Source organism: Mastigoproctus giganteus, chromosome 5, assembly GCF_048544385.1.
Source record: "Mastigoproctus giganteus isolate SK-2022 chromosome 5, ASM4854438v1, whole genome shotgun sequence".
Lineage (NCBI taxonomy): Eukaryota > Metazoa > Arthropoda > Arachnida > Uropygi > Thelyphonidae > Mastigoproctus > Mastigoproctus giganteus.
This window is the reverse complement of record NC_143579.1, coordinates 68,223,558-68,240,428: the sequence shown is the minus strand read 5'-3', so window position 1 is coordinate 68,240,428 and position 16,871 is coordinate 68,223,558. Positions and strand designations below refer to the sequence as shown.

The 16,871-nt window shown below is 36.0% G+C and overlaps 1 protein-coding gene and 1 pseudogene across 2 annotated transcripts in view; both read left to right on the top strand.

Moving 5' to 3' along the window:
- Positions 1 to 16,871, top strand: part of LOC150085466 (nucleolar transcription factor 1-A-like) — a 451,866-nt gene that overhangs the window by 283,578 nt on the left and 151,417 nt on the right. For both annotated transcript variants that reach the window (XM_090374048.1, XM_090374049.1), the window contains exon 13: positions 2,506 to 2,571. In XM_090374048.1, the coding sequence (XP_090230174.1) occupies positions 2,506 to 2,571 (66 nt within the window). The remainder of the gene's footprint in view (positions 1 to 2,505; positions 2,572 to 16,871) is intronic.
- Positions 13,013 to 13,130, top strand: LOC150085467 (5S ribosomal RNA; annotated as a pseudogene).

Genomic DNA, 16,871 nt, shown 5'->3' with positions numbered 1-16,871 from the left:
TATGTTTTGTTGAAATCATTCCGTAGAAATATTGAGACAAAAGACCTCAAAAATACCACAGATGTTTGGATAAAAGTTTTAATTGCGTACGAAGTACGTAATACAGAAAAAAAATATTAATTTTGTTTTTGCTTTGCCTCACTCAAATGCAATGAGTGAGCGAGTATTTAGCTCAGTGTTTAATGCATGGGAAAAAGAATAGAAATAAATTAGACCTAAAGAATGTTGAAGGAAAACTGTTGTTGAAAACCAATCACAATGTCAGCAAAAAATTTTATGCATATGTACTAAAAAATTAAAAACTGTTAAAGAAAATTTGCTCAAATGAAAAGTATTGCTATATAAATATTTTCTTTTTGATAAAATAAATCAGGTTTATTGAATGTGTATTGTAAAAAATTATGTAAAACATTTGATGTTAATATTTATAAAAAGTTTCCTTTAGTGTTTATAACTCTTGCAATAAAATTTTTCGAATTAAAGCACAGGCTATAATTCAGTTAATTTTATTAAAATTTGACTAATTTTGCATTCCACGAACTTGTAAAAATCAACAAAATATAGAAATAAAATGGTTGCTATTAAAATTGTCTGGTTTTCTTAAAATATAATGTGAGTAAACGAGGAATGAATACACCAAACATAAGCATGAGTATGAGGAGATCAAATTTTTAATCTGGCCACCCTACGTTACAATGATGCTTCTTCTCTGACCGACTTCGCAGTTTACACTAAACAGGGACATGACAAGAGTCCTGTGATGATAATAGTGTTTCCACCTTTATTCTACTCAGTGTGGAATTATGGTTCAACTTTATAACTTGAACTGTCACCATAACAGCAGGCATATTTGGCAAATCTTCTAACTCTGGTAGCCTCACCACATGCCTGTTACAACTTAATTTTTAAAAAATAATTCACTTCTTCACTGTACAGCTCTAAGGCCTGATGGCATCCTGAATTTTTCATAATTTTGGTTGCCTTATCTATTAAATCTTTAGCTCAAGATATTATGCTCGAAAGTTGGAAAATGTACAGCACTGTTCCCATTCCTCAAAATCCTAGATTAGAAGCTGTTACAATAGTGATCAGTTTATGTTTTTTATTATTAGGCCATCCTTCATTCTTTATTTGGTTATCTTCAAATAAAACATTATCTGCTGGGTTTTTTTTTTAAGATTGTTGCTACAATTTTAACAAAAATTTATGCCAATTAAGTTTTTTTGCAGTTGACATTCCACTTAGTTGTAGACATACTGACCACATCTCTGTGTTTGCAGAAGATCATTGTGTAGAGATTCTTAGATCGTATTAAACTGTTTGGACTGTTTGTTGGCTCTCACGAAATAAAATACCTTCATTGAATTATCTACAAATGCCAGCTGTATAACCGCAATGTTAAGTACTAGTGTCTCCTATCGATGCAATCAAGTTTTGATTATGAGCTTAATTACTCCCTACATTGTTCAAAATTTTAAAGTATTTTAATGAAATGATCTTTCAGTGATATCCAATAGAAGAATTTTTATGAAATATATCTGCACATTCTTCCTTCCGATGCAGTTGGAAGGAGGAATTTGTGGATATACTATGCCTAGTTTTCCCGTGGTCCTGCTGTCAATATCCACTTTCACAGCAAAACTGTAAAATTTACCATAGGCCATTAAAGTAAAGCAGTCAGGCGCTTAATTGGTATCATAGTGTTACTTCACAACAACAGTGGGACACTTCATGTAGCCCTAACAGTGATGCTCAGCTGCAGTGGTATAGGTGAGAAGTGCTGCAACACTTAGCCTACAGCCCTTACCTGGTGCTCAAAGGTCATGGCTCTCATTTTGATGAAAAAGAGAAAGGATAGTTTCACCAGCAGCCAGTGGATTTCTATGCACAGTTTCTTCCTGGTTAAACTGTAGACTCATTTTCTCAATGCTGTGATTGCTTGCATTTAACCAGGTCTCAAAACTGTTTATTCCAAAAATCTTTGTGTCATTTGAATGATTTTTATATTTTAACTACTTATCACTTCTAGCACAAAATAGACTTACTGACATGCTCTGTAGTGATACCTCATGGCCCTTAGTTGAGTTGTACTCATGTGTATGTTTATTCAAAACAAAGTGTTCGAACCCAAATTACTTATCAGAAACTGAACTTTTCAACTCAAGTCTTTTAACTCTGGAAGTTAAAAGACTTAAGTTGATTATAATTTAATCATCTTTTGCAGCTAACATTTTTAAAGTGGGTATACTTTCTCAGCATTAGTATTCATAGACTTCTGCTTTGTATATAAATGTCTTACTTTCTTTGCATTCTAATATATAAACTGGAAAATTATTTCATGTAAATGAAAATTATCATTTGATTTGCATGAAGGGGTGGAATTAAATGACAGAATTACATCTAATTGCATAAAGATATTTACAAATTCAAAACTAATTTTCTCTATTTATTTTGTTTATTTAAAATAATATAATTAACTTATTTATTGATTAATTTATTCTATAGAAAAGAAAATATAGAAGGAACCGGAAGGAAACAGTTGTATAAAGGAGAGCCTCGTAAACCACCTCAGTAAGTAGATTTAAAAACTTACTTGTAAAACTTATCTGCAGAAAGATAAAAAAAATTTTATCTTCTTTTCTGTTATATTTCTTGCTGTGCTAAAAGCTGTAGATAAAAAGTCCTGAAATTTTGAACAAAGTTCTCACACAAACAGAAGGTGATTTACAAATATTGCTGCACAGACTTAAATAAATGCAACAAAATATAATATGAAAATTTCAGTAAATAAAACAAATCATTTACAGCGTCTGTGGACCCTGTAAGAATTAAATTTGGAATTTAGAAGGAAAAATTATAGAATTGTTAATGAAATTTATATATTTGAGCATAGAAATTAACAGCAGCAACAATAGTGGATAAAGTCATAAACCAGGCAAATATGCTAACAAAATGGTAACCATTCTTTTAAAATTTAAAATCTGTCCCTTGGTGTTTTTTGTTTTGCTTTAGAGAGTCAAGATGCCATTGACATTTATTTTACCTAAACTCAATCCATTTAAGGCATCAGATGCTCCAGTTAGGTTCCCACATAAGTGCCTAGTCTCCAGACATTTTGTAATTTTTAGTACTCATCTTTATCATTAAGAATGCTTTTTTGTGCCTTCAGCTAAACTTGCTACTCTTCTGTCTCTTGTCTGACAGATCTTTCTAAAATGAAGTTTCCAAACCTTTTTCGAAATATTCAAGATTTTGAAATATTCAACATTTGAATGCTGAAAAAGCTGCCTTTTCCCTCAAAATAGTTTTATGATCTTATTAACTAGCATACCTTGAATGTACAAATCATTTCAAATAATTTTTGTACAGTATATTTGTATAAAGAAATACTGCTACACTTTTTTAATCTAAAAAATTGAGCAATTTCTGCTTTATTTTACTTAAATATCAACTTTAAAGTTATTAATTCATAAGTTGTTGTTGTTGTTATGGAGGTTTAATGGCACATAAGCTGCTATGGCTATAATGTGCCTAATTAATAAGTAAAATGGCAAAACAAGTACTACAAAAATAAAAATATTTTGTTCACATATCACTTTGAAAGCAGTATTGTTGTAACAATGTTAAAATGTTATACAAATGTTGTTGTGTAACATTTTAATAACCCACACCTTCAGAAATATGGAACTTGTTATAACTTTGCTTATATTAATTTTTGTACAATTAAATTTTGTTTTTAATACTTAACATTTTTTACATTAACCCACCTCCTCAAATTGAAACCTTCCTTATCTGAATCTCCAAATCATCCTCTCATATGAAGAACATTCACAGTTCATTCATAATTTTTACATAGGTTACATATACATAATTTAGGAATAGGTGACTTTCAAGGTAATTCCTTGTACCAACTTTTTTTTTTTTTCTTTTTTTTTAGAAGTGTTTTTCTCAAACTAGATTCACAAAGCATTATTAATAAGGGAATTTGGACATGACATGGAAGTATTTTTTATTATGGTGCAATTTTTGTTAAAATTGTTTTAACTTTCTGGGAGTATTAGAGTGGCTTCCGGTATCTTAATTTTCTTTGCATATGAATGTAGATGCAGAATATTTATCCAGTTAGAAACATGTACAGGATTATTGATACTTTTACATTACCAACAAATGGACCAATATGGTATCATCTCTTTCTTTCTTGTTTTATCATGAGCTAAGAATTATTTGATATTTTTCTTTGCGCCATTAGCTGAATACTTCCCATAAGCCTTACAACGTCTAACCCTTCTGAGTAACTTCATCACAGGTTATTTTATATTTATATAATTCCGTGCCCCCTGAGAATTTATAATCATAGAATGTATTTTTCTTTTCTGGTACTATGCTCATCAGTTCTTCAGACATTTAGTCTAAATATTGAATAATAATTCTTTCATTATAATACATTGTATAGTACCATGGAAATGAATTTTTAAAATGCTAAAGGCCATTGTAATCACCATTCAAAACAAGATCCTTTCACTGTAGCTTTTTTTATATATATATCAAATCCTGGATCAGTATTTTCTGATCACTATCATTTTGTGGTACCATTATTTGAAGATTCCTAATACACGATTAATTGCTGCTGATAATGAAATTTAGAATATCAGTTGTGCTTGTAATATATCTATATGAATGTGTTAGCATAAAAAGCAGTCGTCCTGGTGATCCCAAAATGTTCTGCTTAATAAATGTATGACTAATACACAAGTTACAATCAATATCTGTAAAATTAAAATCCCCCGTGATAAAACATTTTGTTACGGTCTTTTGGCATATAACACTTTTACTCTCCTCTAGGGGCTGCTGATCCACAGATTTACTGCAATTTTGTGGCACTTTGTCACACCAGACTTGGTTTAGTCCCTTACTGACAACTATCTCCTGGATGCATTGTTTTATCATTCATTTTCAGCTCTCAGTGTCATTGAAAGTAAAGAAATAGATATTTTACAGTATCTATTCTGTCCATTTCAGTGTGAGAGCCTACCAGATCCTGTTATAAAAGAAGAAAGCATGAAATTTAACAAATTTTCCTGTAATTTTTGATATTTCAGTAATTTCACATGGCGTATTCTACCAGACTGGAGGAAGGCAACAGAATTCAAATGTTCTCAGAAAGTTTCTCAACAGCCAGCTCTAAACAGCAGTGCCATTGTTATAAACAAAACACTGACTCAGCATTTTGGAAGAGGTACAAAGTCTTCAACTCTGTCTCTCTTGAAGCAGTCATCATAAGTCAATCTAGTCATTTCAAACAGAAATCCACAAATAGAAAAATCCTGTGGCTGTATTTTAATATAAAATGAGTATGTTTTTAGTGATTTAATATCTAGTGCAGGATGGATTTAAAAAAAAAAAACATCGCATGTGTACCCTGTACACACGAAAGATGTTTCATGTGTAATCATCTTTGACGACACCTACTAACTTTTTAACAGCTAGAACCGAAATCGTGAACAATTTAATTTATGCTCACATCTGTTACTTACTCTACCGAATCAACATTAGTGATAAATAGGATACACACGCTTGCTGCTTACTCTACCGAATCAATGTTTTCAAGAGATTAGCCTAATTACCCCTTTTGATTGTTGCCATTTGTTGAATAGTATGATTGCAACAATACAAGTATTTGTATTGTTGCAATCATATGTCACGCTTTGTCACAAATTACACATGCAGCACTGAGATCTGCAAGAAATTACAGCATCCACACATAATACGCTATTTAAACTATGACTTGGCTCAGGATCTCAACAAGTACAAGCACAAGATGGTTATGCTGGACATTCCATTTCGCAATGAGGAAACAGGTACTGTCAGAGATGAAATATGCATCGTAGATTATATTTCATATAATCTACGATGTCATACTAGACCATAAATTGTATGAATCGGACTTCGACATTCACAAAATGATGGAAATATGTAAGACAGTTTGTCAAGACAACAATGACGTTGACCCTGATGGAGCATGTAGTAATGACCTGCATAGCATTGTAATGTGACTGCAAGAAGAAGACCCCTTTCAAAACTTTTACAATCATCTAAACAGCGAGATGAATGAGGCCATACTCAACTGACTTTCCGCAATTGCAAAGAAATGCAAAAAAGATGACCAACAAGGACTTCTGCAACTTAATGAGAATGGCCAATGTCAAGCAAACAATTCTCGGTGTAGAGACAACATCCACAGCTAAAAGGAACACAATATGGATTTTGTGACTTTCCACCAGTATAGTCAACACACTCTCACCAAGATGCATGAATAAAAACACAAGTCTTTGCATGCTAAAAGGATTAAAAAATAATCCTCTTCACAGAAAATACCATCTTTCTTCATTATGCATTCACTGGGTACACAGCCATTAAGCAGACTTCTCCTTTTCTTGTATAGAAAAGTACCTCTTCAGGACATCTTCAGACTTCAGTCTGAAGATGTCCTGATAGAATGATAGAAACATCTGAACCAAGACACTCAGAGCAGGTGTTACAGCAAAAATATTTTGGCAGACTCCCAGTTACAGTCACAGCTCATGTACCGTGAATAGTCACAGGGGAGTTATGATGAAATGGGACTTATCTCAGAGGAGGAAATAGTTGAGGAACTTAAAGATCAGAGAGCAGAGAGTTACATATGTCAAAGGGATTATGACTAGAAAGAATGGAAATTTAATACCTACACAGATCATTTACTTACCTTTGGTACTCCTGTGCTGCCACAACCAGTTAAAGCAGTTAAGTTGTTTCTTATGTAGAATTTGTCTTTAAGTACCAAACCCTATCAGATGATTCAAAATCTTAAAAAGTATGCCTGCATGTTCATGTTCAGCCACCATCAAAGGCTACAGAACAGTTGCCGTTCAAACAGATGTCACAGCTGATGAAATGACTAACACTCCAATCACTCTGTCACCTTACAAAGAGCCAGCCACACAGGAACTAACCAAACCAAAACGCATTGTTTCTATGGAAACAAAACTATTGACAAATATGGAAAGGGTGACCAAATGGAAGAAAGTGATGCAATATTGAAGCTACATGCAGGTGACATTGGATGATGGTCTCCCTATATTCCTAAAGAAAGATGAGCCAAAATAGGACCAATATAAGTGTAGCTTCTTGAAGAAGCAGTCAGATGAAGCATCCCAGTCTAAAACTAAGTAATGCAGAATATAATGCAATGGAATTGCTGACTCTTGTGCAGCATTATTGACAGGCTAGCAGAACCAGTTGAACCAATATGATCCTGTTAGTGTTTGCCTGCAGGAAACTTACCTAAACCCACAGGGTGTCTTCTAAGTTGTGGAACTATACCATGTACAGACTCAAGAGAAGAACAGAATTACCTGTTCATGAGGGAGTTGCAGTTCTTTTTTAAATCCAGTATCCTTTCCATACATATTCCTCTCCAAACTAACTTAGAAATAGTGGCACTGCATATTATCATTAGAATCACTTCAGCTCTGGTTTTAGTTTATATCTCACAAGATTTTTCACTTTCTCATACTGATCTTGACAATTTAATATCCCAGCCTCTACCTCCAATTTTCTATTTAGGAGATCTAAATGGCTGCAACCCATTATAAGTATCTTCTTACCTAGATTCTAGGTGTTGGCTAATAGAATCTTTACTGGATGACTACCAACCCATTATGCTGAACATAGGGTCTCACACCTATAACCATCTCCTAAGAGGTATTCAGTCTGCTCTAGATTTATCAATATGTTTTCATATATATCTGAGTATGAAATGGTCAGTGCTGACTGAGACACATAGCAGTGATCACTTCCCTGTTATGTATAAATTGCAAACTCGGTCAGTTGATCCCCTCAGTTTTCTTCAAGTTGCATCGCCATAAAGAAGACTGAAATAATTACTTAAAATATGTCTTGATGAGCAGCTATTCATTAAGTCCTCTGCTATTTACAATATAACTACACATCACTAATCAAATATTAGATGCTGCCACTATGTCACTACCAAAATCACAAGCAGGTAGATGGCTTTACAATCACTGGTGGAACAGAGACTGTGTCCTTGTGAAATCAAGGAAAATTAAACCTGGAACTAGTTCCATAAATTTCCCACACTAACTTAACTGCATTAATTACAAAGAACTCGTGCTTCTGTTTTGAATTAGACCGAAGGTCAAATGAGAATCTTCGATCAAATTTTCAGGCACCATTAATAAAGATGCACGTTCAAGGTAAAGTTAATTTGGAAAAAAAAAATTCAGGCTCTAAATTCTAAATATCAAGTTCCTTACCCAATCCTTCATTGGAGGGGTACTATTTGTCCTCTCCTGCTGAGAGAGCGGAAGCATTTGCTGAAACTTTCTGTGCAGTATTAGTTGCCAGTACATGTGGTACATATTTTCAACATATTAAATCTTTGCCAAGTGGTACAAGATCGGTTGTTGTTGTTATTTGGTTTTTAGGAGCATTAGCAACTAAGGCCATATTGCTCCGGGATATGCGGTGGTCATTCCCTGAATGACCTTTCCGCATCCTCCGTATTTGGTGGTGACGGGCTCGAACCCCGGTCTAATCAAGAAGCGTGTGCTACGCACTGCTGCTCCTTCCCACCTGGCTACGGAGGCGCCCTACAAGATCGTGTTTTCCAATACAGCCTCCTATCATATAATACAACCATACAATCAGATATAATATAATACCATAGAATCAACCTTTTACCTTCCTAGAACCTAAACAGTCCTAACATAACTCTTCTGGTGTTGCTGCAGGACCAGAAGGCATCTTCTACATCATGCTACAATATCTTAATGAGAAAGCTATGACCTCTCTGTTGATATTTTACAACCAGATCTTTACAGAAAACAAATATATACTGTTGTGGTGTTATTCAATTGTGTTGGCTGGCCTTTCTGATTTCAAGGAAGGACTCCTTACAAAAATAATTATAGGCAAATCTCCCTAATGAGTTGCTTAGGAAAGATACTGGAGAAGGCAGTACATCATAGACTTACATGGATATAAAAAACACAGAACATCTATGTAGGTTCTGTGATATATAAAACCACTCCACCTTACATGTGCATTTTAAAACTGAGGCTAACCTCTGCAATGCATTTGTCAAGACATAACATTTGTAATGGAATTTGTGAAAAAGCTCTTGATGCCACATGGAGATATGGCATTCTTAAAAACCTACATAATACCAGCCCAAGAGGTTACTTGTCCTAAATAATACAGAACTTCTCAACCTCAGGACTTTAGGTTTCGTATCAAGCTTCATTATTCTCTATATGAGGGGGATTCAAAAAAAGATTTGTATTCACACAGATTAGTTGTAATAGAAAGATGAAGGTTTTGGTTGACTTTTTTTTTTTTTTTTTTAATTTTATTATTTGCAGCACTGAATGAAGTGAGGTGTCACAATAGATAAAGTGGACACAGATAGATCAGTGATTCGGTTCCTGTTTCTGCAAGGAGAAAACTCCCAAAACAATCCATGAAGAAATGTTCATTATTTATGGAGAAGACTGCCCAAATTACAGTGTTGTTACATATTGGTATAAACAATTCAACTGTTTAAGAACCTCAGTGCATCCTTTGTCATAGAACACAATCCTCCTCTGATCATGCAGGCAAGTTGTTCAGAATTTTCTCAATAACAAAAAATAGCAAAAAATATGGTGGAGGAAGAATAAAAACAAGTGCTATTGTTAGTGACCAGGTAGGAAAAGAAGGCATAGTGATAGCTCAGAGACAAAGAAATCTCAGGATGCCAAAAAATTGCTGTAACATTAGCATTAGTAGAGGCATTTGATGCAAGAAAGCAAGCTTATGCAGCATCAGCCAAAAAAAAAAAAAAAAAACCACTTCCACTTCACCCCTCTGTTCGTTCAAAATACCTGTCCAGCTGAGCCTTAAACTTATTTAGGCTATCAACCTCCACCACAAGGGATGGAAGTCTGTTCCACCAACCAACCACTCGCTGGCTAAAGGCAAATTTCCGCACGTCTATCCTACATCTGTCTTTCCTCAATTTGAATTTATGCCCTCTCAGGTGATTATTCTGAGCTACAGGAAGAATCCCATCAGCATTGAGCATGCTTAAACCATTCAAGGCTTTATACACCTCTATCAGATCACCTCGCTGGTGCCTAGTCTCCAGACACTGTAATTTGCAAAACTTAAGCCTTTCTTCGTAAGAGCACCCCTTTGTTCCATTCACTAATCTTGTTGCCCTTCTCTGTACTCGTTCCAGCAGCTCTACATCCTTCTTGAAATGAGGCCTCCAGACCTGTATACAGTACTCTAGGTGTGGCCTGACCATCGCCTTATACAATGGAATAATCACCTCCTTATCCCTGCTGGAAAAATTCCTGTATATCATTGACAATACTCCATGAGCTACTCTTGCAGCCCGTCTGCACTGCTCAGGGAACTTCATATCTGCCTGCACAACCACCCCCAAGTCCCTTTCATTCTCTACCACTGTCAGTGTTGTACCATAGAGTTGATACGTTGCTCTGGGGTTGCTGTTTCCCATGTGTAGTACTTTACATTTGTCAATGTTAAACTTCATTTGCCACCTCTCAGCCCATCTGCTCAACCTTTCCAGATCCTGTTGCAGAAGCATAGTGTCAGTAGTGTCCTTGACAACCCTGCCAACCTTTGTATCGTCTGCAAACTTGGACATTAATCCCGATATACCATCATCAATATCATTTATAAATACAGAAAACAATAATGGACCCAACACTGAGCCCTGAGGGACTCCACTAATAACATCAGTCCACGATGAGCAGTGTCCATTGATTACCACTCTCTGTCTTCTCCCCCTCAACCACCCCTTTATCCATAGCAGCAATTTGCCTCCAATGTCACACTGCTCCAATTTGTGTAGCAGTCTTCCATGTGCAACAGTATCAAAAGCCTTTCTAAGATCCAAGTATATAATATCAAAGTTATTCCCTGCATCCAGTTCTTTTGTGACTGCATCATAGTATCCAATCAAGTTGGTCAGGCAAGACTTCCCCTTAACAAAACCATGCTGTGTCTGAGCTATAACTGAAGTCTTGTCTAAATGATCCTGCAGTGCGTCTTTAACCAGTGCCTCCATTAATTTTCCTGGAACAGAAGTCAAGCTCACAGGTCTATAATTACTTGTGTCAGCCTTTGATCCTCCTTTGTGAATTGGGGTCACATTTGCACATTTCCAGTCTATGGGTACCTCCCCTGAGTCCAAGGAAGCTCTCATAATTATGGCTAAGGGTTTGCTTACTTCCTTTGCTGCCTCCTTTAATATAACTGGATAGATCCCATCCACCCCGGGTGCCTTTCTTGTGTTTATCTTCAACAGTTTCTCCTCCACTTTACTCCCAGTTATTTCAAGATTCTGTAACTTACTGCTAGAGTTGAATACACCTCTGGCATTCCCCTCGCTGAATAACTCCTCATGTGTGAATGTCGATGCAAAATATTCATTTAGTTTGTTAGCCACCTGAGCAGGATCATCAACACTTGACCCATCAATATCAAGTGGACCAATCTGATTCATCCCTTTCCTTCTAGAGTTTACATAAGTAAAGAACTCTTTGCTGTTTTTCTTTGCATCCCTTGCCAAGGATTTCTCGTAATCTGCCTTTGCCTGCCTAACCTCCTTTGTAACTTGGTTGCATATCAACTTGTATCTATCATAGGCTTCTGTGTCATGTGTTAATTTGTAAGTATCCCATGCATTTTTCTTCTCTGCCATATGCCTCATTAGTTCATCTGACATCCATTTTGGCCTAAACCTTGAACAATATTTCTTAGTTGGTATGTAAAGCCTAGTAGCTTCCAAGATAAGTTCTTTGAATGCTTCCCATTTTGAATTTGCTGTTGGTAACATCATCAGTTGGTCCCACTGTATAGAATTTAAATACTGTCTCAGTCCATCGTAGTCGCCTTTACGGAAGCAATAACCCTTCCCTTTACCCCTAATGGTAGTTACCTCTTTGAGTAAATCCCACTTCAGCACACTGTGATCACTGCCACCTAGTGGTTCGTTTATCTGCAGATTCTTAATGCATGAAGAATCACTGCTGATAATCAAATCAAGAGTATTACTCCCTCTAGTTGCCTCCCGAACATGCTGATGTAGAAAACAATCATCCAATAAATCCACAAAAGCCCTGCTAGTGTGTGAGTATCCAGCCCCCAAATTCCAGTCAATATCTGGGAAATTAAAATCTCCCATTATAAGACACTCTGATTTACTGGCCCACTCTATTTCCCTGTACAGTTCCTTATTATACTCATCAGAGTCATTAGGCCTATAGCACACTCCTACTCTCAATTTTGATCTCCCAATGCTTATGTCACACCAAACTGACTCCACACTGCACTGTCCAGCGATGTCGACTGGCTTCACTTCCTTGGATTTTTATGTGTTTCTTAACTAATAGCATAACCCCTCCTCCCTTCCTATCCTGTCTATCCTTTCTGTAGACGTTGTACTCCCCAAATTGCAGTTCCGCATCCCTTATATCTGTGTGACACCACGTCTCTGATATCCCAACAATATCTGCCTTCGATGTTTTGAGCAATACCTCAAATTCATCAAATTTATTTACTAAACTAAGAGAAGAGCATTGCAAAATTTGAGGCATTAATTCCAGAATATTGCCATATTAGTGTAAAAGAACAAGGTGCATAGCTCTATATTAGCATAGGGTCTGCAGAGAACTTCATTCATCAACAGTTGCACCTAAGCAGTGTCTTCTGGATTGGTTCAGACTTCTGATCCTTTACCAGAAGAAGAATTAAAGAGCACAATGTGCATGTGAAATGTTGTCGATGAGCTAGGAAAAGCAAGATCAGTTTTAAAGTTCAACTTCTTTAGGCATGCTCCAGGCGTTTTCACATGGCAGTAACTTGCATTTGTGGAAATCACAATGAAAATGCGACACAGCAACGTAATCTATAAATAAGCCCATTACAGGTGCTTTAAACAGCCAACTATCATACTAGGCTGAATGCTCTGAATCTCGTCCAATCACCGAAGTTAAGCAGCATTAGGCCCAGTTAGTACTTGTAGGGTAACCACCTGGGAATACCAGGTGTAGTTGGCTTTTTACTTGTTAGTACTATAAATAAAACTTTACAGATGTCTTATTTTCTCTAAAATATTTTTACAGTGGAATTGCTGCTTCATACCATGTAAACAAACTCTTAATGGGGGGAAATTATTGCAATGTATAGCTGTAAGTAAATAAATTATTTATAGATTGATTGCTGATGCAGCAAAAATGAAGAAACTTTGATATATTCACAAATGAACTTTGCATTATCGTAAATTATGATGCTAGTGGAATTTCTTTGGAGCATTGGATGAAGCAGTCGGTATCATCTATTAATACATCCTGTACATTGTAAGTTTGTTATTAATATATGTTTTTAAAATATATTCAATTTGATGGACTTCAGAAAAAAGCACACACCCTTCCCACAATTAGTCCATTAAATTGAGGGCCTACTGTATATTAAAATCTGAACAGGGTAACATTTCTTTTGGTGCCATGTGCGAGTGTGATTTTTCAGTTTCGAGTGGCAGGAAACATGACGTAATCAGGCATTTGCAAACAGATGAGCATAAGGACAGCATGTGGTGCATAGAAAGAAATGGAAAAATAGATGTAGCATTTCATGGTGATTATGTCACATATTCTGAAATTTTATTTGCATCCTTTGTCATAGAATGCAATCCTCCTCTGATCATGCAGGCAAGTTGTTCAGAATTTTCTCAATAACAAAAAATAGCAAAAAATATGGTTGAGGAAGAATAAAAACAAGTGCTATTGTTAGTGACCAGGTAGGAAAAGAAGGGGTAGTGATATCTCAGAGATTGCACCAGATGGCAGTGACCTTTAAAAAAAAAGTCAAAAGCAACTTTTTCTCAGTGCCAGCATTGGAAAGTGACTATAGAGTACAATGCTTGACATCGTCTGAACAAACTGAAAAACAAATATAAACCCCTCAAAACACCACATGGATTTAGTGTTGATAATGTGTCTGTTATGATAGGCTTAAAAACTGGAGTAGCAAGGGTATTAAAAGAGTAGAAAAATTGGTAGTAATAATCTGGTCTTATATTATTAATCTGTGCTGAAAAGGAACTTGCCGTGTCTTCCTGTGAAAATGGATTAATACTAATTAGAAAGAAGTGCTAAAAGGAAAGCTAGATTTAAACAATTTTCACTGGTGCATGCCACTGAAGTGGGAAAAAAAAAATTTTTATTTTTTTATGAGGCCAGTTTATATGTATTGTATATACATGCCTCATATATATATATATATATATATATATGAGGCATGCATATATATGGTCATCAATGAAATGGATATGTACAAAATTTACATTTTAGGAGCAACCAGTGTCATGTGGACAGGACAAGGTTGTTTCAAAACTGGAAATGGGTTTTTTGGTTGTTTTTTCTGGAAGTAACCAAGTAGAACATGGTGTCACTGTCATTTTTAATAAGGAATGTTCAAGGTCTCTTCTTGGATACAACACTATTAATAGTAGAATGATGATGGTTAGGCTTCAAATCTATCCAGTAAATATCACAATTTTAGTTGCATATGCTCCACCATCAACATCCACAGATGATGATATGGATATTCATTATGAAAATCTCCAAGAAACTCTTGATCTGGTCCCAAAAAAGGATGTTTTTATACTCATGGATGATTTCAATGCAGATGCTATTGTTATTCTTTCTAGACCGGAATGCGGTAGGTTGGTCTTGGCACTAGAAATGAACAGGAAGAAAGTTTAATTGAATTTTGTCATCTGAACAGTCTTGTCATATGTAACACCTGCTTTCAGCAACACTTGAGAAGACTCTACACATGGAAATCTATTGATCATAAAACAAGGAATTCAGATTGATTACATCCTAATTCAGCAAAGGTGGCATTCCAATTAATCACAACAAAGACACTTCCTGGAGCAGGTTGTGGCAGTGATCATCAGCTGCTCCACATCATTCTCAAGCTGAAGCTGAAAAAGATCATGAATACGATTTTCCCTAGACCATTGGATGCAGAAAATATTACAAACGATTATATACTTGAAACAGGCAATCGTTTTCAAGCTCTATTAGAATTGATTGATGGCGATGTGCTGCCTGGGGAAATGTGGAAAAATGCAAAAAGCATTAAGGATTCAGCAAATAGATATATTAGAGAGAGAGGTTAAAGGTCAGGAAGCCATGGATTACAGAAGCCACTTGTAAACTTATTGAGTAGTGAAGAATTGTGGATGTACATGGAAACAAAGAGTATCAGAAACTGAGCAAAGTCATCAAATGCTGTTTAAGCCAGGATAAATAGGATTATATCAATTGAAAGAAGAAAGAGATTGAGCACCACAACAAACGATGTTATCAAGTCCTTAAGACAAAAGTTACTTCTAAAACTTAATGTAATTAAGGACTCCAAGGGGGAAATTTGAATGGAGGAGATTATAATTAAAGGAAGATGGAAGGAGTACTGCGAACAGCTCTTCAGAGCAACTGCTAACTTTAATGGACACCCCATTTTCGAGAGTGTGATCATGAACCGGTTCCATTAAAGGAAGAAGTTGAAAAAGCCATCTGACGAGAACTGATGTGTGGCAAGTCACCTGGGATTGATGAAATAGTAGTAGTAGTAGTGGTAATGGAGGCATGTGATGCAAGAAAGCAAGCATATGAACTTATGTAGCATCAGCCCCAGAAAAAAAAAAATCACACATCCATTCTCTCTAAAAGTTTGTCCAGTTCCTCCTTCAATTTATTTAAGCTATCAGCCTGCACAACGACAGAAGCAAGTTTGTTCCAGCAATTAACCACCTGCTGGTTAAAGGCAAATTTCTGCACATCTATTCTACAACTGTCTTTTCTCAGTTTGAATTTATGCCCTCACATTCTTATATGAGCAAGCAGAAGAATCCCATCAGAATTCAGCATGCTCAACCCATTCACAGCTTTATACACCGCAGTCTTATCACCTCGCAGGCACCTAGTCTCTAGCTGCTGCAATTTGCAGAACTTAATCCTTTCGTTCCCCTCACCAATCTTATTGCCCTTCTCTGTACACGCTCAAACAACTCTATATCCTTCCTAAAATGAGGCCTCCAGATCTGTACACAGTACTAAAGGCATGGCCTGACCATTGCCTTATACAAAGGTATAAACACCTTTTCCCTAGTAGCAAAATTCCTGTATATCATTGATAATACCCAATGACCTGCTCTGGCAGCCTGTTTCCATTGCCAAGAAAACTTCACATCTGACTGCACAATTCCTCCCAGATCTTTTCCATTTTCTACCACCCAACTACACTTAAGGAGTTTGCATTAAAATACAGTGGAGAAACGTACCAACTGTGTAGTAGTACTACACAGTTGGTACGTTTCTCCCAGGTTATTTCTACCCTAAATGCAGTACTTTGCATTTGTCAATGTTAAAATTCAGTTGCCACTTCTCAGCCCATCTGCCCAAATTTTCTAGATCCTGTTGCAGTGTGCTACTGCCATTACTGTAATTAACAATCCTGCCAACCTTTGTAACATCTGCAAACTTCGATATTAATGATATACCTTCATCAGTATCATTGATAAATGTACAAAACAACAGTGGGCCCAACATTAAACCCTCGGGGGCTCCACTAATAACATTATTCCACAAAGAGCAGCATCCATTGATTACCACTCTCTGCCCTCTTCAACTCAACCACCCTTTTATTCATTGTAGCAACTAGGCCTTAATATCATACTACTCCAATTTGTATAGTAGTCTTCCATGTGCAACAGTATCAAAAGCTTTCCT